General features: G+C 53.4%; 1 protein-coding gene across 2 annotated transcripts; it reads right to left on the bottom strand.

Moving 5' to 3' along the window:
* Window positions 1–655: 655 nt before the first annotated feature.
* On the bottom strand, window positions 656–18,914 carry SLC35B4 (solute carrier family 35 member B4). 2 transcript variants are annotated; one of them, XM_080578070.1, is made up of 10 exons: window positions 18,686–18,914; window positions 14,903–15,016; window positions 13,885–13,987; window positions 12,835–12,884; window positions 11,701–11,782; window positions 10,342–10,402; window positions 9,428–9,537; window positions 8,720–8,795; window positions 8,310–8,385; window positions 656–3,192 (listed from the first exon to the last, which is right to left on the bottom strand). In XM_080578070.1, the coding sequence occupies exons 1-10, from the start codon at window positions 18,760–18,762 to the stop codon at window positions 3,012–3,014; spliced, it is 930 nt and encodes a 309-aa protein (XP_080434196.1). In that variant the 5' UTR covers window positions 18,763–18,914; the 3' UTR covers window positions 656–3,011. The 2 variants fall into 2 exon arrangements, with proteins under 2 accessions (XP_080434196.1, XP_080434195.1); XM_080578069.1 differs by lacking the exon at window positions 656–3,192 and adding an exon at window positions 3,891–7,519 and having other exon boundaries at window positions 18,686–18,904.
* Window positions 18,915–20,527: the final 1,613 nt, after the last annotated feature.

Genomic DNA, 20,527 nt, shown 5'->3' with positions numbered 1-20,527 from the left:
AACCTTGCTTATGCCGAGGTGTTTGGGGAAGTCGAGGGCAGCTGGTTTATCCCAAGTCCTCCCCCAGGCCGGTAGCAACGTGGATGCTGTAGGACAAGGAGCTGCTGAATTAAGGACCGACGGGTTCGTTAGACGTAAGGGGACGGTGTTTTAACACAGCCCTCTGCCCGAAGGAGAGGATGTGAAGTTTGGCAGCTAAAGCTTAATTCGCAGCTCAGGGAAGGCTTCCAGGGCAGCTGCTCCTCCTCCTGCAGAGCTGCCGGGCTCGCTGGGTACCGGAGGCCGCGATGCTCCACAGGTGACCCCAGGGTACGCCGGCAGCCAGGGCGGGCTGCTCAGGCTAGGGGAGACGATTCAGATTCTCCAGCCCCCACTTCCCAAATTAATAAAATAAAAATGGGCGTAAAAAGCTTTGGTTTGATTCTCTGACCTTCATCTCCTGCCTCCCTCCTCCACTATCGTCACCGATAGGGGCTGGGCTGGTCGGGGCTTGACTTGCGAGTGAGACCACTGTGAATCCAGCAACTACATTATTTTATTTTATTTTATTTTATTTTATTTTATTTTATTTTATTTTATTTTATTTTATTTTATTTTATTTTATTTTATTTTATTTTATTTTATTTTATTTTATTTTATTTTATTTTATTTATTATTTTATTTTATTTTATTTTATTTTATTTATTATTTTATTTATTATTTTATTTTATTTTCTAGAAATAGATGGTGAATTTGCCAGGAGTGACCGAAGGGCTGCTCATTCCCCTGCTGAACACCCACATCCGTTTCCAAAAATCCCCTTCCGAAGCACCACGCCGCATCCCGGCAGCAGCTGCCTGCCCCGCGAGCTCCGCCTGCTCCCTCGGGACCTTGTCTAATTGAATACGCCGCGTAACGTGCTGCTAATTTGGCAGCTGTCAAAATGAATTATAATTTGTTGTGTTTTTTTTTTAACAGCGCAGCAGCGGGGGCGAGAAGCACTGCCGTGATTACGCCAACTGCAGCCGTGGTTCTCTTCGCATCCCTGATGCAAGCAAGAGCTGACGCACGGTTTGAAGGGGACCGGTTTGGGCTTTCTATGCTCTCACCCCACACTTCTACGGTGTCACTGCGACAGTTTTGGGTCCCCCCAGCCATTTACCAGTTGTTTTTTCCATCGCCAGCCCAACGGGAGCCAAGCGCCCGCTCCTGCGGAGCTGGAGCTCAAGCAAAGGCCTCCTGGTACCCAGGGTAGGCTCTGCAGTAAATCTTTCTCCCTGGACATAGCCTTCTGGTAACCTGTAGGAAATATTTCAAGCTTCTGAGCTATTTGTTGTGTCTCCTGGAAGGCAGAGGGAGAAGAGCCCTTGCCGCTGAGCCTGAATTTCTTTTTTCCTGCAGGGAGGAGGCGGCGCCTACATTTTTATCGTTCGTGCTTTGCCCCGCTCGTACCTCGGAGCAAGTAGGAGCACGAAGGCGTAAATCAACGTCAACCACAGTGAAAAATCCCCCGTGCTGAAGGTGCTTCCAGAGGAGCTCCTTTGAGGCCCACACCGTGACTCTGTGCTGCCGCGGGTGGTGACAGCGCGGAGGCTCCCCGTGGCCGCCCCGTCCCAGCTGGCGGTGGCCCCACGAAGCCTGCAGCAGCTCGAGGATGGGTTCCCATACGCTGGAGACTTCTTTGGGTTCCCGAGGAGCCAGGAGTGGTAGCTCTTGCATTAATCCCATGCATTGTGACTTCAATTTGTCAACCGTGGAGACCACAAAGGACTGTAGGTCCATGCAGGATCCCTCTCCCCTTATTTCACTTGATGTCTTCTTGCCTCTGATACATGCCCTCCACCTCTCACATTCCCCACCGCTGCATTTAGCGCGATTGCAGGCAGCTGCTGTGATCTCAGGCCACCTGAAACACCCGAGTGGCTACAAACCCTCGTGGCCAACCGGGCTCCAAGGGCTGCGCCCCCTTCCAGGCTCTTGGGACGGGGCTCCACCACCAAGCCACCACTGGTGGCTGATGGAGGGGCTCAGTGCCACCTGCCTGTCCCCAGCACCTCCTGCGAGGGAAAAGGGGCTGTGAGGCTCTAACGGGTGCTCCTGCTTCACCTCCACCCTCTCAGGCTTTAAAGGGGTAAATGAACGTACCTGTACCTAGCACTGAGCCCTGCGCTGAGGTCCTTTGGTCGATGGAGTTCAGCACGAAGTTCACCTGTGAGCCTGGGCCACGCTGGGGGCAAAAATACTGGTTGTGCATCCCCCCCGAACCTCCCGGATTTCCCATGTCAATAAATCGCACCTTCCTACCCTCTTGGGCTCCCGCTGCCGATTTACGGTCGCTGTAATGAAAGGTGCTGAACAGAAATGAACTGTGAGGCTCCAAGTGATTTACGGAGACATCTTTATCCCTCTCCTTCCCCTCTCATTTAATTTAGTGGCGGGAGAAGGTTTTTTACACCTTGGAAGTGACAAGGATTTCATTGAGGTTCCCAAAGGAGTTCAAGGCTTTCCCCTCTCGCTTTAATAAAAAAAAAAAAAAATCTTTGTTTTTTCCCGGCCCACCAAGGCGAGCCGGGCTGCGGCGCGCCGAGGAAAGATTGAAAGCATTAATAAACACCAGCGCGGATTTAATGAAAGGCAAAAGATTTTGAACAGAAATCTCTGAGCTGATGAAAGCGGAGCCCGGACAATGAAGATTTATTAAACAAAAGGCTGCCAGGATCTGGGGAAAGATGATTTCTTGAATTATATATACATATACTCTCAGTAACTGCTGAGGAATTAAGTGTGCCCATTAAAGCTGTGAGGTTTAAAGGCGTGCTAAATGTGAAGCGATGGCCAGGATTTTGATGCCGTGTCATCAGCACCACATCATCGCTTTTGCAGTGATGGAGATGTCCTCGGGGGGTTCTGGAAAGACTGCGATAATCACTTCATTTCTGGATCTCTGTTCTAAATCACGTCCCGTGCAGGAGGCTGGACGGCTCGGCTCCGAGTTAACAGTTAAGTGCTGATGCCAGGAGTGGCCCCATTTGTTATTTCTGCACCTCCTGGGACAGCAGCAGGGCAAGCGAAGCAGAAAAAAAACCAGAAACTCCGAGTTTTGCTTGGAGACCTAAAATCCTGATGTTTTCCCCAGTACCAACCGCTTTGGGGTCCCGGCTCAAACCGCTGCCCCAGGCCAGGTCCCCCAGTCCGGGTGCAAGTAGAGGCTTTCTGCAGCACGTTAATGGATATAATTTACTCTAAGTGCAATTAAATAGGAGCCTCTCCCTGGCCACCCGTCCTCTTTTTTACCATCCTCCACCTCCCGTGCCCACCCCAGACCCCAGTTCAATTCCCCGTCGGGAGGAACCAGAGCCAAAAGGGACAGCGAAGCGGACGAGGGCTGCGGAGGAGGGAAAAGGAGAACGGGGCAAGGTGGCACCACCAGGGTGCACCACCTGGAGACAGCAAAGGCTCGGCATGAGCAGAAAGCGCCCAAGGGACGTGGGCAGGAGCTGACACACACGGAGCTGCGCTTCAGGTTGGCCAAGGCCCCATCCAGCCTGGCCCTCTGCTTTGCTATTGCTTAACCACGCTTTCTTTGTATTCCCAGCAACCAAAACGTTAAAGTGCAAATTATTCACAAATTCAGGGGGCACTTGTAGGCTTCCTGGGGCCATTTGGTTATCGGGCTGCTTCTTCCAGCTGTGTTGGCAGCAAAACCCATCTCCTGCTCTGCGACGGTGGCAAGGGAGAGAGAGAAGGCTGAGCTTTCCCCTCGAAGCCTGGTAAGGCCGAGCCATTCCTAGTCTCTCTCATATTAAAGGAAGGATAAACTGTGTGATAATTTCAGAGCCCCAGGAATTTTCGGGTTGCGGCCAGCTGATGGCCGGCAGCAAAGCATGAATGGAGAAACAAGAGGAGCAGCATGCTTTGAAGAGGAGACATTTATTTTGCTCAGAAAACAAAACAAACAGACAAAAAGAAAAACAAAAAAAAAAAAACCAACATCACAAGTACCCTAAACCCTAAACCAGCCAACACAAAAGCTCTGTAAATCCGAAACACGGGTCCAAAAGCACTTTGGCTCCTCACTTTGCCAACCTCTGCTAAAAAAAAATGTGTGCTATCACTTCTACAGCAAACATAAAACCCGAACAAATCAGTACCCCCATTTTTTTTGGGGGGGGGACCTGGGTTCAAATACTAGTTTTGGCTATTAGGGCACTTCTGCACGGACCTTTTTTCCACCTCACGACCAGGCATGCTCGCCTGCAGCAGGGAAGGAATCGCTGCCACGTCTGTGACACTAACAGTGATACGCGCCCAGAAACACACAGACCACACCGTAAACAGTTAACAGAAATACCCTGACAACAAAAAAAATAACCCATGGTGGACACCTGGCTCGCGTGAAGCCGGAGAACAGCACATGGTTCAAGAAAAGAAACCTGAAAACTCCCCAAGCCTACCAGCGTCACAGAAATCGGAGACGACGTGCAAGCTCGTTGAGACAAAGGGCGGCCCAGCGAGGGGGCTATGTACAGTATGGTACAGTCCCTCAGGCACCCGCTCGGCTCTCGCTTTGCTAAATCCCCGAGCCAGGCTCCAAAAACCCACAGCCACAGCCCCGAAACAGGAGTGACAGCTCCTGCTGCCCGGCTGTGGGCACAGCTCCTGCCTGCAGCCCGGCGTCACAGCGGTGTTTTCCCCCTCGAGACGCGATCCTGTCGGGTAGCATCCCTGATGCTCTCACGCTGAATTCGGCTTGGGTTGCCTTCCCTGCCCGTGCCTCGCTGCCTCGGCTGAGGCTCTGCGTAAACAGCTTTGAAGAGCGAGCTGCAGGAGCAGTTTTCCCTCTCTCCGGTCCTGCGCAAACAGCTGGAAGCGAGAGCTGAGCTGCGCCGCGTGCAGGGAAGCTCTTGGGGATCTGCCTCCCCACCTACAAAATCCTTGGAAATCTCCCATTTGGGACACTCGAGAGGTGTTTTTTATTTTTTCAGGCTCAGGAAAAACCAACCCCAGATGGGAAACCCCTTCACTGCCTGGGGAGGACCTGAGCTGCAGGGCCCATCAGCGTGCTGCTGGCTCCAGCGTCCCCAAAACAGCAGCAGGGCTCGTGGCTAAACCAGCACACCGACGCCTCAGCTATTGCTAAGCAGCATTTGCACAGCATCGAGGCCTCCTTTTTCCCCTCTCTGCCCCCACTGTGCACAGGCTATGGCCGGGCAGGAAGCTGGCAGAGCCAGGACGGCTGCCCCAGATAAAAATCAGTGATAAAAATGGAGAGGAAGGGGTTTGGGGACGGCGGTTTTTGCCTGGGGACTGCTGGCATAGGTCTACCCGCGAGGTGGTGACTGATTGTCTTCGCACCGTGTTTATTTTGCTCTTCCTCTTTCCTGTCCTTATTAAACCACCTTTAGCTCTACCCACAGCCTTTCCTGGTTTTGCTCTTCCTCCTCCTTCCCCCCACACCCAAGGGGGCCGCACGGCGCTTTGCTGCTGGCCAAGGTGAAGCTGCCACGAGCCTGGCCGCAGGTCTGACGTTGGAGATGTAAATAAAAATAAATACCCCAAGCCATCAGGACGCTGGGGGGAGGAACACCCAAGCACAGCCCCTGCCCTTCCTTAGCCAGCCTTGACGCAAATCAGGTTGACAGTGCTGGATGCTTCCATGGCCGTGGCTGTGCAGGGGCAGAGTCACAATGAACGGAAAATCAAGGCAGCAAAAACAATTCGTGTGCTCCCCAAAACCGTGCGTGCTCCCTGCTGCTCCGAGACAAGGCTGTGCGCCGATCCCTGCTCTGCCCGACGGTGAGCAGCCCCTAGGACGGCTGCTGCTCCTCACCTCGCTGCGAGACACCGTCTCCACGCAGGGGACAGGCACCCGGAGCTCCCGCGAGCTGTCTGAGCGTCAGGAGAGAGGTGACACTCAGCAAAATTGTCCCCACGCCTGGTGAAGCTGATCCCCAAGGAGTGGGAGAAGAAAAGGAAAGGAGAGAGCTGGGCGAAGGGACAGGAAAACCGGCCCCCGCCCAGCGGCAGAAGTAAGCTCAGCTGTACTGGCCCTGCTCAAGTTCCTTGGCATCATTCGTACCCTGAGGCGTGTAGTGACAGGACAAGGAGCAACTGTTTTAAACTAAGGAAAGCCAGATTTTAATTAGATAAAGGAAGAAACGCTTCCCTCTGAGGGTGGTGAGGCCCTGCCCAGAGGAGCTGTGGCTGCCCCATCCCTGGCGGTGCCCAAGGCCAGGCTGGATGGGGCTGGGGGCAGCCTGGGCTGAGGGAGGTGTCCCTGCCGTGGCAGGGGGTGGAATTGGGTGGGCTTTGAGGTCCCGTCCGACCCAAACCGTTCTGTGATTCTGTGAAGGGGTGGCCTGGGGGAGGCCACAAGCGTGTTGGGGGCTCAGCGGTTTGTTACAGCTGCCTGCTGGCAACAAATCCCCCTGAGACCACGCTTGGGTGAAGGAGAAAGGAGGAAAAGTGACCTGCACCGAGGAGCTAACGGAAGCAGGAGGAACCTATGACCCCTCCACCTCATAGGGTATCAGGACGACCCATGAGGGCTCAGCTAAGCCTTGACAGCACCGCACCACCTCCCCGGGAAAGCCACGAAGGTGATGCGGCGGCATTTTGGCACCTTGGCATCACCTCTTTGTTTTCCTCAGGCTCCCAGCCGGGTCTCAGGGATAAGCCCCCTGAGCCACTCCATGGCGCAGGTCTATTGGGCTGACGGGATTCCGGAGAAGGTGGCAGCTACAAGTACATCCAGTGCCCTCCCAGAAAGAGTCAGGATCAAGCAGCAAGGACTCAAGTTTTAACAGCCAGGTCTGGCATTTCCAGTGTAACTACAAACCTGCTGCACAAACAGCAGCGGCTGGGGGTTCCCAGGGGCTCACCCATCTGCTACAGCGACCTGGACGTTAAAGGACGGCACCAAACAGGCTCAGGGCCCAGCTCACCGAAGCTGGGAGGAGTGTACAAAAGCACCACGACATGGTTGGGCTCCTAGCAGAGGACTGGGTCAGCTTTTAAATTAATTTAAAAGGGTTATTTAAATGAAAAACAAAAAAACTAGGGTGGGGGAGCAAAAGGGGTTGCATTAAAAAAATGCAACCTTGCAAAAATAACTATCCTCCCTCCGTGATCCATTCCAGGCAGGTTCCCGGCGGAGGCTCCATGATTCCCAGGAGCTTGGCACAGCCAACACCTCCCCTGTTATAAAAACAACCCCTCTCGGGGGGGGGGGAATTCCCTGCTGCTCTGCTCTATAAAATAATAAAAAGGTCCCCGCAGAGAGTCCCCCGGCTGTTACTCCTCCTTCGGCCTCTTCCTCCAGCGGGCCAGGAGGGGCCCGAGGCTGTTCCACACCTCCGTGTACATGAGGGTCCCCACGAAGACGAAGGCGGTGCCCAGCCAGTGCCAGGCCGTGAAGGGGTTGCGGAAGTAGAGGATGGAGAAGATGAGGCTGACGAACTTGCGCAGCGTCACCACCAGCGTGACGGTGAGGGAGGTGCACTCCGTGGTGAGGATGAAGACGCCCCGGATGCAGACGTATCTGGGTGAGGGGGCGGAGGTAAGGGGGCATCAGGGCTGAAGAGGGAGGGTGGCCCGGCTTCGGGAACGCAACGGGTTGGGCAACGGATAACCCCGGTTTGGTTACGGAGGAATTTAAAATCCCTTCTCCTGAGCTCAGCGTTTCTACCTCGGGGACAGCCTGAATCTCCCAGACTTCTCCCGAGCCTGCTCCGGGACAGCAGCGAGAGCTGATGTGCTAGCAAAAGGTTAGCGACATGCAGCATTTACAGCTTCTTTTAGCTCCGTGGCAGGTGCTAAAACCAAACTTCTCCCTTTACACCTGGCAGTGGATCTGCAGAAGTGCCCTCTCCTCCCCAAGGGGACACAGATTAAACGAGGAGGAGTGTGAGCAGCAGCAGGGGACAGTGACCTCTCAACAACGAGATAAAACTGGTAAGAGGGAGCTGGACCGTAGGGTCCCTTTTTCTAGTGCATCTTGGCTTTATCAGACCTGCAGATCTGTCCTCGCTGCCTGGGAGACTGCCCACGGATATTGCGAATGGCTCTTGATCTATCCTTCTACTGGCTAGCAGAACCGCTGCGATATTTTACCAGCCAGCCTGTCCACGGGGAGGTGGTGGCAGATTTCAGTCATTCTGGATAAAACGTAAGCTTCACGTTCAATTTCTATCTGGATTTTCCAAGAGTTACATAAACATCAGCTCCTAAATGCAGGGAAGGCTCCAAGGGCACAGCATCCCTAGCTTCCCTACCCCGTTTCTCCTCTCCCACCCCGCCAGCTTGTCTCAAGGTGCACACTGGAAGGATACTGAGTGATGACGTTCATGAGGAGGTAGAACCACATGATCGGCAGGGTCAGCCCAATCACTGGGATCTGGAACGGCTCTGCGGGGAGAAAGGACGAGGAGGTCTCTCAGCATGAAGGATTTCGGGAAAAAAATCTACCTGCTGCAGTCACGGCTGCCTGGGACACGCGTGTGTGAGCTGGAAAGGAGCAAAGCCTGCTGACGCAAGAGATGCAAGGACAGCGAGTAGGTCTCCGCTGTTCACGACTGACCACGACGGGATTAGAGAATTTGAAATTTGAAAATTCGAAAGGCTTGAATCTCTGGAGACAACCGTCTGATGTGCGCAGCTTCTGGACTGAAAGCTCCCTTCCGCATTTTCCAGAGGACAGAAAGGTACAACAAGAGCAAGGGTCCGTCTGCGCAACACTCACCGGACTGGCTGAAGAGAACAGCGTGGTGGTAGATGTTTGGGGCGAGGAGGAGAAAGCCAGGGAGTGGTAACGCGTGCTGGAAGGAAAAGGAAAGACACGGTGTTAACAGATTATGCGAGTCCACCCCACTTCTCCTCCTGGGCAGCCAGCCTCGTGCATCTCCATGGATGACAGCACACACTTCACAGCACGTGATGCTTTGGATTTCCGCCCCAGGAAGACTGCCTGTCTTTAACCATGTCCCATGCGCCTACAGCACCAAAAAACTCCTTCCTTCTGGAGAGCAACCTACTACAGCCCAGGGATGCAGGCTGTAAGCTTGCGATCATCCCTTTCCTCCCGACCTATTCCCCTCCTACAGCGTGGCTCAGCATCATTCTCCCCATCTTCAGCTTTTTGCTCCGAAACTCCTCACCCTCCGGCAGGTCTCCTGCACGTGAAGCGCTGTTTTAGAGAAGTCACCAGACTGCTGCTGAGCAGGGGGAGTTCAGAAAGTCAGGCCTCTCGTGTGTTTAAAACGCACTAGGTGGGCTGCACCTCCACAGGAAACTTCCTTGGGGTCTGTGGACTACACGGAGATGAAACCGCCGTTGTTTGAAGCAGCTCACAGAGCTGCCCGTACGGATCCGCGTGCAGGATGGGAGGGAAAGGGACTCTTAGCAGCTCTGTCTGCCCAGTAAAAGCAACAGAAGAGAGACAGCGACTCACGTTGTAAAAAAGGGCCTCTTTGGAGTGCTTCCCGAACCGCTTGTACAGCGTCTCCTGGAAAATCCCCATCCTGGCAGACATGAGGAGGGCGAAGGTGAGCGCAGCGATACCTGGAACAGAAGCACAGCCTTGCAGCGTTGCTTCGGCACGCCGTAGTTCGTGTTAGCCAGCTTGAGGATTCCTGCTGTTGGGCTTTCAGTGAAAGAAAACAGTCACGGAAGCCAAAGCACCCAGAGTTGGCAAGATGGGCAGAAAGCTGATAACGATCTTGGGGACAAAGGTACATTGTTACAAGGGCTGAGATGCCAAGACACTTCTGCAAAGGATCAGCTCTTGAAAACGAGGACTCGGCCCTGGCAAGCTGAGTTGGTGGGACACCAGGGACACAGCTGCTTGGCACTACTGACACAACATCAGGCCCGGGTTCCCTGAAAAACCACCAACGAATTGGCTGGAGGTATAAAAAAAAACCCTCAAGTGCCAGCTTGTAGAAAGTCCTCAGTGAAATTCTGTGCTGAGGGAACGCTTGAAATGGAAACAGGCCCTCTTCCTCACTGCAGCACAGCTCACAGCACCAGGTACGTTAGGCAAATCTGCTTTTGAAGGGAAAAATAAAGAAGGTATCTGCAGAAAGCTCGCTTCCTGACAAGAACAGTTACTTTGCAGAAGTCCTTTAGGCGCTGTATGTGATTTGTTGGCCAAATGAAGAGGATCGTTGTACAAAGGTGCAAATGAGTGCCACAAAACCCCATTCTTCGGGAATCAACACCCACTAGAAGCTAAGCATAACTTAATATCAGCGCAGGGACTCACACCACAGCACGTTTATCACAACACACACGGCCGCAGGCATTAGAAAGCCAAGTCTTGTCCATATCCCGCCAGGGTTGGCTGGAGACGGGGTGCTCACGTACCTAGCAGCCACCACAAGAAAACGTGGAGTCCGTCCTCTTCGTTTAAGCCGGAGTCAGATGCCTGGTGGAGGGAGACACAACACGGTCATCGCGAGCCACCACAGCCCTGCAGCTCATTCGGGCCTGCCTCTACCTCCCTCGCGGCTTGGGCGTTGTGCTCCACGCAAGCCCAGAAAGCAAAGATTGCCCAAGGTCTCCCATCCTCCGGTCACTTCCCCCGCTGAACGGCGGCGGTAGCAACTACAGCACACTTTGTTTGCCACTCCGTTTTCAGGAACGGACCAGATTCCAGCTGGAAGTATGAATGTCTGATCAAGAAAGGAGCTTTTCTTAAAGGAATGCCCTGGCTTGGCCAGAGACTGAACTCTTCTACAATAAAAATAATCAGCGTTGCCTAGAAAGCTCTCAGAGATGGCCCGTTAGCAGATTCCTCTCTCCTCATCTCAGGGCAGGCATGCAGGGAAGATCAAGGGCTCTGGCCACATCCCAGCTAGGTACTAAAACTGGCTTATGGTCTAGATATCGAGGGAACCGGGCCTGGAGGTGCTGTTAGCCAGAGGAGATCACTCACTTTTGCCACAATTCTGCGTACCTTACCAAACCCCCACGCCTGCCGAGAGTTACGTGGATGAATTCAGAGCAAGGCTGCAGGGCACGGGCCTTTTTCTCAGACACCCTGAGGGCGTAAGCAGCTAGGAAATAACGGGGGTCTCTGAGGCTCGACAGCTGTGTTTCGTTTCCAGCCTCTCAGAGCTGGTTTAAGTGAAGCCAATTTTTACTTGGCTACCACTTCATGCCACTTTTCTGTCTTCGGTTGACAAGCTCAGGCTGTGGGTGCTGCCCCAAGCAAAGCCCAAATCCACGGTGTTACACACGGATTTTCTTCGCTCCCTCCTTCTCTCCAAGCACACGTTAACTTTATTTCATGGGTCACAGAAAGTCACACTGGGTGACAACAGGTCTGGAAAATTCCCAAACCTGACTGTCTCTTCAAGGACAAAGAGAGCAAAGAATCGAGTTCTTTAAGGAGTTTCGTTTAGGATTCACCTGCTCCTGATTGTAGCATGTCACAGTAAGGGCAAGAGAAAAGAGACAAAATAATGTTTTGTTCATTCCCAACCAAAAGCAACCTAAATAACACAGGATAAAAGGCATCTGTAATTAAATTAAACCACACACGTGTCCCTTCCCTCCAACCCACAGGGCAGGAACAAGTGCTTTCAGGAAACAGAGAGCTCGGAGACATCTCGTCTCACCGTTAATAATCAGGCAAAGGAAATGACTGATGAAGGTGCCCAGGGCAGCTCCTCCTGTCAAAAAGGTTCACGGCTGTGCCCTCAGGCCCCCTCCAATCCTTACCACTTGCTTTGCAGACATGAAAGTGCAGGTGAAGATCCCCACGGAAACCAGGGCTATGGACGTGTATTTAGACATGCTGTATCTGCGCGGAGGAGAAGAGAGATGTCAGCGACCCAGCCCAGCCTCGCATCGCTCATTTCCTTCTCCCTTGCTTGGCGTTTTGCTCCGTTACGCCGGTACGAACTTGGGATAATGGGCACGTACCCAGTACCTAACGCTGGACTTTGCCGGGGACAGAAGGCCAACTTATTCCAGCTGCACCAAAATTGAAGCATTCGGACCAAGGTCTCTTTGCCTGTGGCAAAGGACCCGTGCCCACATCGGTCTCGCAACCAGACCCCAGGCTGGTGAGAGGACCATCCTGTCCTGATGTCTTTGCCCGCTGTGGTGGGCTGACCCTGAGAGGGAGAGCAAGAAAACTCCTGGGTCAAGATCAAGATTGTTTAATAGGTGAGGAAAAACAAATAACAATGCAAAAGTAATCTTGCACCTCCTCCCACAAGTATGGATATTTTAGAAGCCAAGGTGCCCCAACCCTCTTATTCCTCTGCCCTGGTTTCTCCTGCCGTGCACAATGTTATATGGCACGGAACATCCCCCTGGCCATTTTGGGGTCAGCTGTCCTGACTGCATCCCCTCTCAAATTCTTGCCCACCCCCATCCTGCTCACTGGGAAAGGGGGGCAGAGTGCAAAAAGGAGAAAGCCTTGCCACCGCGTAAGCACTGTCCAGCAATAGCCAAAACATCTGTGTGTCGCTGACACTGTTTTAGCCACAAATCCCAAACACGGTACTCTACGGGGTGCTACAAAGAAAGTTAACTCCATCCCAGCCAGATCCATCCTCGAGGAGCAGTACTGGGGTGAAAGAGGAAAGAAAAGAGCTAACAATTCTTGTCTGTAGCCATGTTTAAAAGCTCTTTCTTCAGTCTACGCTTGCATTAAATGAAGGAGTGAGGAGCAGTGGGAGTGCGGAAGAGGGAACTACTCAAGTCCAGGCACGTCTCTGTGCCCCAACCTCGCCATCAGCCAAACGAGGATATTTACCAGGAGAGAGTAAGGCTCTAAACACCAGCCAGGATTAAGTCAGTGGCAGTGAATTCCCTGATGGTATAAGAAAGGTGCTTGTGATTTACCTTTTTTTCAAAATGATGATACCGAGAGCCATGCTTGCTATGAGAGAGCCCTGGGGAAAGAAGAGAGGAGGGGAAAAGAAAACACAAAACAGGTCAGCAGGACAAAATTCCTCGGTCTGGGGTGCCTGCCCCACAGAAATACCACGAGCAACTAATGCAAAAACACGAAGAGAAACGTCAGAACAGGTTCAGGGTGGAAGGAGTCTGGCTTTGGCTAGGAGGAGGCGAGAAGTGAAGCCGGGCAGCTCGGGAACAAGGACGCTGGAGCAGACAGGCGACTAGGATCTCCTGGCCCCCGGGGCTTCTCGGCCTTGGCCCGCTCCCAACACTGCGCTACAGAACATGGGGCAGGGCTCCTAGCGCCCTGTCTGGTGCAGTTCTTTTTAACCTCTCTTGGTATCTCAACCCTGTGATATGTTGGGGGTGAACAGCCCCCCCCAAAAGATTTCACCATTCCCAACAGCCAGGACCCTGCTGTCTTTAGTTTTAATGGATGTTTTAGCCACTCGCATGCAAATATTTAAGTGAAGATGCATTTTAGCAGCATCATCCAAAGCAGAGGCAGTAACAGCTCACGTGGAACTACACCAAAGCCATTCCTCTCCGGCCGGAGGCATTTAACAAAGGCACACACACTAGGACATGAACCGCTTGGTCTAGTCATGAGGTGGAAGGGAAAGCTGGGGCCCTCTGGCCAGCAATTCAGCCCCTCCAAGGCTGACAGCCAGAGCCTGGCCTTGGTTCTGTCACTGTTATTTCCCCATCGCTTTGGGAAAGACGAAGTCTGCTCCAGCTTCGGTTTCCTCAACCGTCCAGGGACGTTACGTTGACATTTAACGGTCAACGCTGTGAAATAAAACTTGCAGTTGAGCTTCGCAGCAAGGTCGCTCCCCCCACAATTAAGACGGAATATAGCTTTGCACAGGGTTTTGTTGTCCTCAGGGGGACAAAAAAAAGGGTGAAAGAACACATCTACCAGGGAAAGTGCTTGCAGAGATGACGGGAAGAGGTGTCGCACGAGATGGGAAAGGACAGCACGGCAATACTCACCGATCTGAAGATCATGTGCAGCGGCATGGCGATATTTAAGTTCAGGGCATAGTTATTCACCACACTGACAGTGAAGAACATGGCCACCATGATGAGGTAATACCTGAAACACAAAGCGGCGGTCGGCAAAACCAGCCCGTGGCTGTGCACGTAGCTCCTGGGAGGCTGGGACACACGTTACGAAGAGGTGAGGTGGCACAAAGAGAGGTCTGGAGCTGAGCAGGAACCCACCTAGCTCTTGGGTCTGTGCCAATGACTCACGAGGAGATTGATCCAGTTTGGATACAGCAGGGAAGTCCTTAAAAAGGGAAGGGGACTGACATGCACTGCCTCGGTTTGTGCTAACTGCAGAAGCAAAGGGGAACCGAGAACACCCCAGCCGGAATCTCTTAGCGTGGATTTCTCCCAGACCTCTCTTTCCTAAGGACAGTGGCGTAAGACAAGGCTTGATTCGAAGGGATTCCATTTCTGCCAGCACGCATCACTACCCTGCGTGAAAGACGCCATTCAAACCCACGTTGAACGCCTCCGTGGTCCGAGACCTAACCCAGAGAGCTCCCTGCTGCAACGCAGCCACAAACGGCACTGAACATGCCCTCGGCTTTGCCAGGGAAGAGAGCATGAACGTGCCAGGTTATTGCCGGGACAAGGCAAGCCCTGACAGAGAAATGCAAAAGTGAATCCAGCTAGACTTCCAGTAAACCTCTCCCTCCCACGCCCGTTGCACCAAGCCCCAGAGACTGCAAGCTCTTCACACTCAGCAGACTTAACTGTACGGAATATTGCCCTGCTCCTTGGACAGATGCAATCTGACGGCAATTTCCTATTGAGTATTCTCAATAAACAAGGAGTTCTCGTTTTAACGGGCGAGACAGGTTCTCACCGAGGCTTTGCGAAGGCTGCAGAACGGATGGGATTTGGACAGGATAAACGGATAAGGCATTTTTATTAAACGCCCCTTGAGATAACAGACAGCCCGTCGATTTGCAACAAGCCGAAGCGTTGAGATCCACCGTACCTCATCGGGATGGCCGGCCGCTTCCTCCCGAAGTTGGCTTCGAAGATAAAGCCTTCCACGGCGATAAATAAGAACTGGGAGAACGTCACGATGTTCCCACATCCCGGAAACTGCCTGCAGGTGCGGAGAGGGATGACAAGCGTTAAGCGCAACGTCACAGAGAACACACGGTGCGCTGGGCTGTGAGAACAACCGGCTGGTCCCACAGTCGGCATCAGCCCGGGGGGATTTTGTGGCTTTATCCACCCAGGTTTTCCTGCTGCTCCTATCATACACCTCCCCGCAGGGATTTACTCACCGATACGTGTCTGGATGCGCGTGCAGCAATCCCAGTGCCTCCCCCTGCCGTTCCCAAAGAGGAAGCAAGCAGCCACTCCCTCCGCGGGGCACATGGTGACACGGGGCAGGAAGCGAAAGAGGAGAACTGCTCGGATCGGGGTCTGCATAACTTCCCACCACGGCACAGGGTGCGAATGCACGACATCAAGCACCCACGTAACCGTCCTGGGGCTGGGGCTGCCTCTTTCTCACAGGGAAACGGTTCTGGTAGGGTTCTCTCACTACCTGCAAGCTGCTGGGCTCGGTACAGGCCAGGTGAAACGATGGTTCCGCCTGGGAGGAAGACAGCAGGATTTCCACGGGACCTTCTTCCAGGATTTCCCACAACATCTGAGCAGCGGCTTGGACCCGCTTTCAATACACCCAGCAAGCTTTGGCCCTCTGCCCTCCTGCACTCGACGGAGCCCTCAGACACCCCTCAGAGGGCCCCAGCGTGGTAATGACACCGGATTTGAGCAAATCGACCTTCTGTGTTTGATCCGAGGGGAGAGGAACTGCATCCGAGGGCAAGGCAGCGCGTAGCGGCCTGACATTGAACCAACACTGCCTGCACGCAGCTCAGCCCTTCCTGCTGCGGGCTCTGCCTTCTTCCTAAGAGGCTTACAGGGAGCAGGAGAGGATTTCCCGGGAGGCACGCAGCCTGCGGGCTCAGAGGAAGCCGTGACACGCCAATAAATCGGAAAGCTCGCTGTTATTTGCGGCGGGAGGCACGGCACCTTTCTCTGGCGTGACAGAGAAGCCAAGGACTGACCGGAGAGGCCGCGTGCTGCTGGTTCCCTGCTGCGCACGCACACACTTCGCTCACATAACCACCAAACGGCCCTGGAAAGGCCAGCTTCTGGTGCCTGCCCCAGCCTGAGCGCCTCCCCGCTACCCACCTGCCATTTTTCGTGTTTCTCAGAGCTTAATTAACCTCAAGACCTCCATGCCTGCTGCGCAGCGGGGTTACGAGGTTCAAAAGTTATATGGGGGAAGAGAAGAGAGACTGAACCGCAGACAGGCCACAGGACTGTAAACCTTATCTCTGTAGGAAAACAGAAAGCAAGAGTAAACTTGGAATAAACCAAGACAGTTTCCACGCACTAAACTTTGTTTCTTCCCAGTCCACAGACCCTTGCATCCAGTCACTTGTGGTATATACGGCCTCACGTTATCGGTAGTGTTGACAGAGGGTTGTATTTTGACTGATAATAAAAAGGGCAAACAAAAAAACCCAGGCTGTACCTGCCCGTGCCTTTGACTCACAATCCTAACACACCGATAGCCTTAAAAGAAATGCCAAAAGGCCGCATCTCTCAACCAAAGACCTGCTCCAGCTGTAGATAACTGACGGAGAGCCCTCTGGAAGCAACGCGGAAGCACCACGATGGAAGCGTTGGCATTGTCACCCTGCCTCCGAGGACCGCCTCGGCTGGCGGGGATAAAGCAGACGGAGTGGGGCTCCTGGTCACATCGGCGGGGAACAAACGGAACAGCCCCGCTTCTGGGCATCAGTTTGGGTCGTGTTACTGCAGAATGCTCTCATTTTGGACCGAGTCCAGCACATCCAAATCGCTTTTCCGAGAACGATTTCTGGCCGTCGGTGCAGAAGACTCCAGATTTCATACAGAATGCCTGCGGTGGCACCTGCAGAAGAGCAAGACACCCCCCGAAGTTTGCACCACCAAGGGAAGAAACCCCACTGAGCTCATGCTGAGCCTGAAATATCTTGGCAGGGAAGACAGCTCCCAGGGACACAACTTCCGAAGGCCACGTGCACATCGTGGGCTTTCTAACCACGCCTGTATGCACACCCCACGAAGCTCTAGCATCACAGCTAAAAGACAGCCCCCAGGGTCAGCCAGGAAAGGACACCAGAACATATAAAACCTGTTTTTTTGTGTGGTTTTTGTTTGTTTTTGTCCTGCTTTAAACCCTTTCCATAGGGATAGAAGCCCATTATTTCTTGTCCTCTCTCCAGAGCCCAGCAGAAAAAAAAATATTTCGTCTTTCCCGCAGCAGTTCTCCACACATTTAAAGTCTTTTGTCTGTCTTCAGGCACCTCTAGACTAAATAGTCCTCATTCCTTTACTCTTTCCACATAAATCCTGAGCAAATTTTTTCCAATTACCTTTGTTATTCCCCACTTGACTCTGTCTGGTCACTGCTTTTTCCTGCGATCCTGCTCCAAGACTTTCTTTGTTATGGGCAGATTCATTTTCAAGAGGGACTTTCCCCTCCAGACAACAGCAAGACTCAAAGAAATAAGCAGTGTTGCCCCAGTCTGGGGACTGAAGGTGAACAAATGCAAGGGTGGGGCACAGGAACTGGGTAAATTTCTAAAGTAGACGTGAGGCAATGCCCAGGAGAAGCTGGTGTGTGAAAAGCATCTTTTCCTAGATATCTGTGATAGGAGTTCTGGGGTTTGGACACCTAATTCGGACTTTGAGCAGGGCCAAATGGCTCGTTTTTGTTTTAATGTCTGGCTGGAAGCAACACAAGTCTGGTGGCAAGCAAATGGATAATCCCCAATCCGAAGCTCCCTTTCTCTTCAGGGGGGAAATTCCATCTCCCTCGCTGAGGCCGAAGCACAAAGCAGGCAGGAAAGGCAGAGCTTAGAGCGAGCCCCAAGAGGAACGACATCGTGTCAGGCATGGTCTCTCCCTCCAAGATCACAGAATTAGGTTTGGAAACGAAGATCTGCTTCTTGCTTTATCCAGCGACTGCGGAGAGATGTGCAACCTCGCCTCACGGGACCCGCATCCTGGTCTCCCACTTTGAAGCAAGTAACCCCGCCGCTGGCTTGGCAGATCCAGGCTCTGTTTGGCACTCCCTTTTTCCCTAAAGATCTAAGGATCTCTAAAGGTCTGCGACGATCGCCTTCTCCAAGCTGTGCTGGCCTTCGTCCGTCGGGGTTTGGAAGGGGATGTGGTGTCCACACGTACCCCAAACATCATCCCCTCTTGGTGCCCAGCTGGACCCCAAACTCCGGCCCCTGTCGGTGCCCAGCTGGACCCAAACATCATCCCCTGTTGGTGTCCAGGCTGACCCCAAACATCATCCCGTCTTGGTGCTCAGGCTGACCCCAAACACCGGCCCCTCTTGGTGCCATTGGCCTCACCGAGGAGCCCTGGGGCTTGGGCCCGCTCCCCAAGCTGTGAAGGTCCCCGACCACCCCCTGAGGGCCGCAGACCCCCTCAGGCTGTCTCCGAGCTCCCCAAATCCTCTCAGAGCCCCCAGATCCTCTCAGAGCCCCCAAATCCTCTCAGAGCCCCCCAAACCCCTCGGAGACCCCCGGGGGCGCCGCTGCCGCTCCCTCCCCACCCCAACGCCCTGAAGCCAAGGTCGCTGCGGCCTTCAGCCCTGGGGACCCTCCCCGCCCCCCGACACCATTCCGGCCCCAAACCTCACTCCCTGCCGCCCGTTTTACCCCAAAAGCCTCTGCCCCCCCCCCGCCAACCTCACCTGGCCAGCAGCTCCAGGAACACCACGTTGCTGCAGCAGCCCCCGAACACCAGGCACACCGCCGCGGCCGGGTGCATGGTGCCGCCCCGAGCAAGGAGGCACCGTCCCCGGCCGCCACCGCATCCCGGTCCCGGGCCGAGGCCCCGCTCCTGCCGGCCCCCGCCGCCCCCGCTTCCTCCCGGGAGCCGGTAGTTCGCTCCCCGCCCGCCCTACGTTCACCGCCACCGAGGCTCCGGCACGGAAAAGACTACAGCTCCCGGCGGCCCCCGCGACGCCTCCCCGGTTCCTCCCGCCGGCGGTGTGCCCGCGGGGCATGATGGGGGTTGTAGTTCTGATACGGGGGGGTAATGGCGGAATGGGGCCTGGTGGTGTGGTGGAGGAAGGGGGGAAGGTCAAACGCCGCTGAGGAGCTGCTGCCGATGGACGTTTTGGGTTCAAATAGTTAAATTATCGATTAGATGTGAAATAGGTCGCCTGATGCCTGTGGTGGAGCCTCCCAGGAGGCCTGGCTGTGCTCCCGCCCAACAGGCAGCTCTGTGAGAAGCACGGAATTTGGGTACAGAAGCAGCAGAATTGGGTCTGATGAGGGGAAAATTTGGGAAGGGTCCAGGGAGAGGAGAAGGGAGTAAGAAGTGGGCAAGTGGTGTCATGAGGGTGGTTTGGGGACCAGCCAGGACAGTGGCACCAGGAGATGCCAGCTGCTTCACGAGGAAGATGGAAAATAAAATAATTTTTTTTTTGAAAGAAATAACCAGTTCTGCTTGTATTTCTGGCCATGACCCAGCACACGTCAAGGTGGGAGAGTTGCACTGCGGTGCTGGAGATGGGAGCAATGCAAGGTTTGGTTGGGATAGTTACTGGTGTGGGGACAAACTGCACCCAGAGGTGCTGTGCAGACCCCATCTGCAGTGATGCGTTTATTAATTTACCTTCATGTCTTGGCACTTTGGCTTCAACAGGGTGAAGACACTGTTGTGTCAATCATCATAAAACCAAGAATTTAAACAGCACGACCACTCCAAGGATCCTGCCCCGATATATGGACTCTCCAGTCTGGCATGGACTTTCAGCAGGACCTAATACAGTGTCTGTGGCATCTTCAGTCCTTCTTTGTCACTGTTAGATTGTGTTGTCGCCCTGTAACTCCTCATCCCTGTACCTAGAGGGTGTTTTTTGCCTTTCTGCACTTGGAGCAATTTGAGTTTTCTGTTAACACAGCTACGTATCAGTCATGGGTGAAGGGTCGTTCCCAAACTTGAGCGGAGCCGTGCTGAGTGTGTACCAGCATCTGTCAAAGCCCTCTGTGATCAACAGACGCCAAATTGATCAAAAAATTGGATTGTCGTGTTTCATTTACTTTTTAATAAAGTTTTGATCTGAATCAGACCCAAATCTTTTTTTTTTTTCCTTTAAATGCCACAAGTGTGAAATCCCATGAAAACATTGCAAAGAACTATAGCGAGTCCAAAAATGAAGCGCTTTTCTTATGATTTCCAGCTCTTCCAGGAACGTGACAGTCTTGGCAGTTTCTCTGCTGTTAAAAGCAGCTAATGACAGTGACGAAACTGCCAGGATTGCCCATTTCATTTGCTCACTGTGAGAGTTTCTAGGCTCCTCGACTCCACAAGCTGAAGATCCCAGGATTTCCATGCTCCTTATGTGGAGGCTGAGCTGGAAACCAAGCCTGGCTGGAATACATGTCCTCAGGGCTTAAAAGAGCTATGGCTGGAAGCCTGGAAACGATGGCAATGACAACTAGGAATCCTTGGGTACCTTGTGGGTTTTGCCTGCAGATAGAAACCTTGCAGTCTCTTGATAAAAGCACCAGAGACCCAAGGACTC

The sequence above is a fragment of the Anser brachyrhynchus genome (assembly GCF_964034855.1).
Source record: "Anser brachyrhynchus genome assembly, chromosome: 1".
In the NCBI taxonomy this organism is placed as follows: Eukaryota; Metazoa; Chordata; class Aves; order Anseriformes; family Anatidae; genus Anser; species Anser brachyrhynchus.
This window is presented reverse-complemented; position numbering and strand designations above follow the sequence as displayed.

Excerpts from the sequence above, each read along its gene's own strand:
- SLC35B4 (XM_080578069.1), bottom strand. The coding sequence starts at position 18,762 with ATGCACCCGGCCGCGGCGGTGTGCCTGGTGTTCGGGGGCTGCTGCAGC. Across the intron at positions 15,017-18,685 it reads TTCCTGGAGCTGCTGGCCAG|GCAGTTTCCGGGATGTGGGA; the intron begins GTGAGGTTGGCG and ends CCGCACCTGCAG. Across the intron at positions 8,386-8,719 it reads TGTTCTCTTCAGCCAGTCCG|AGCCGTTCCAGATCCCAGTG; the intron begins GTGAGTGTTGCG and ends TTCTCCCCGCAG.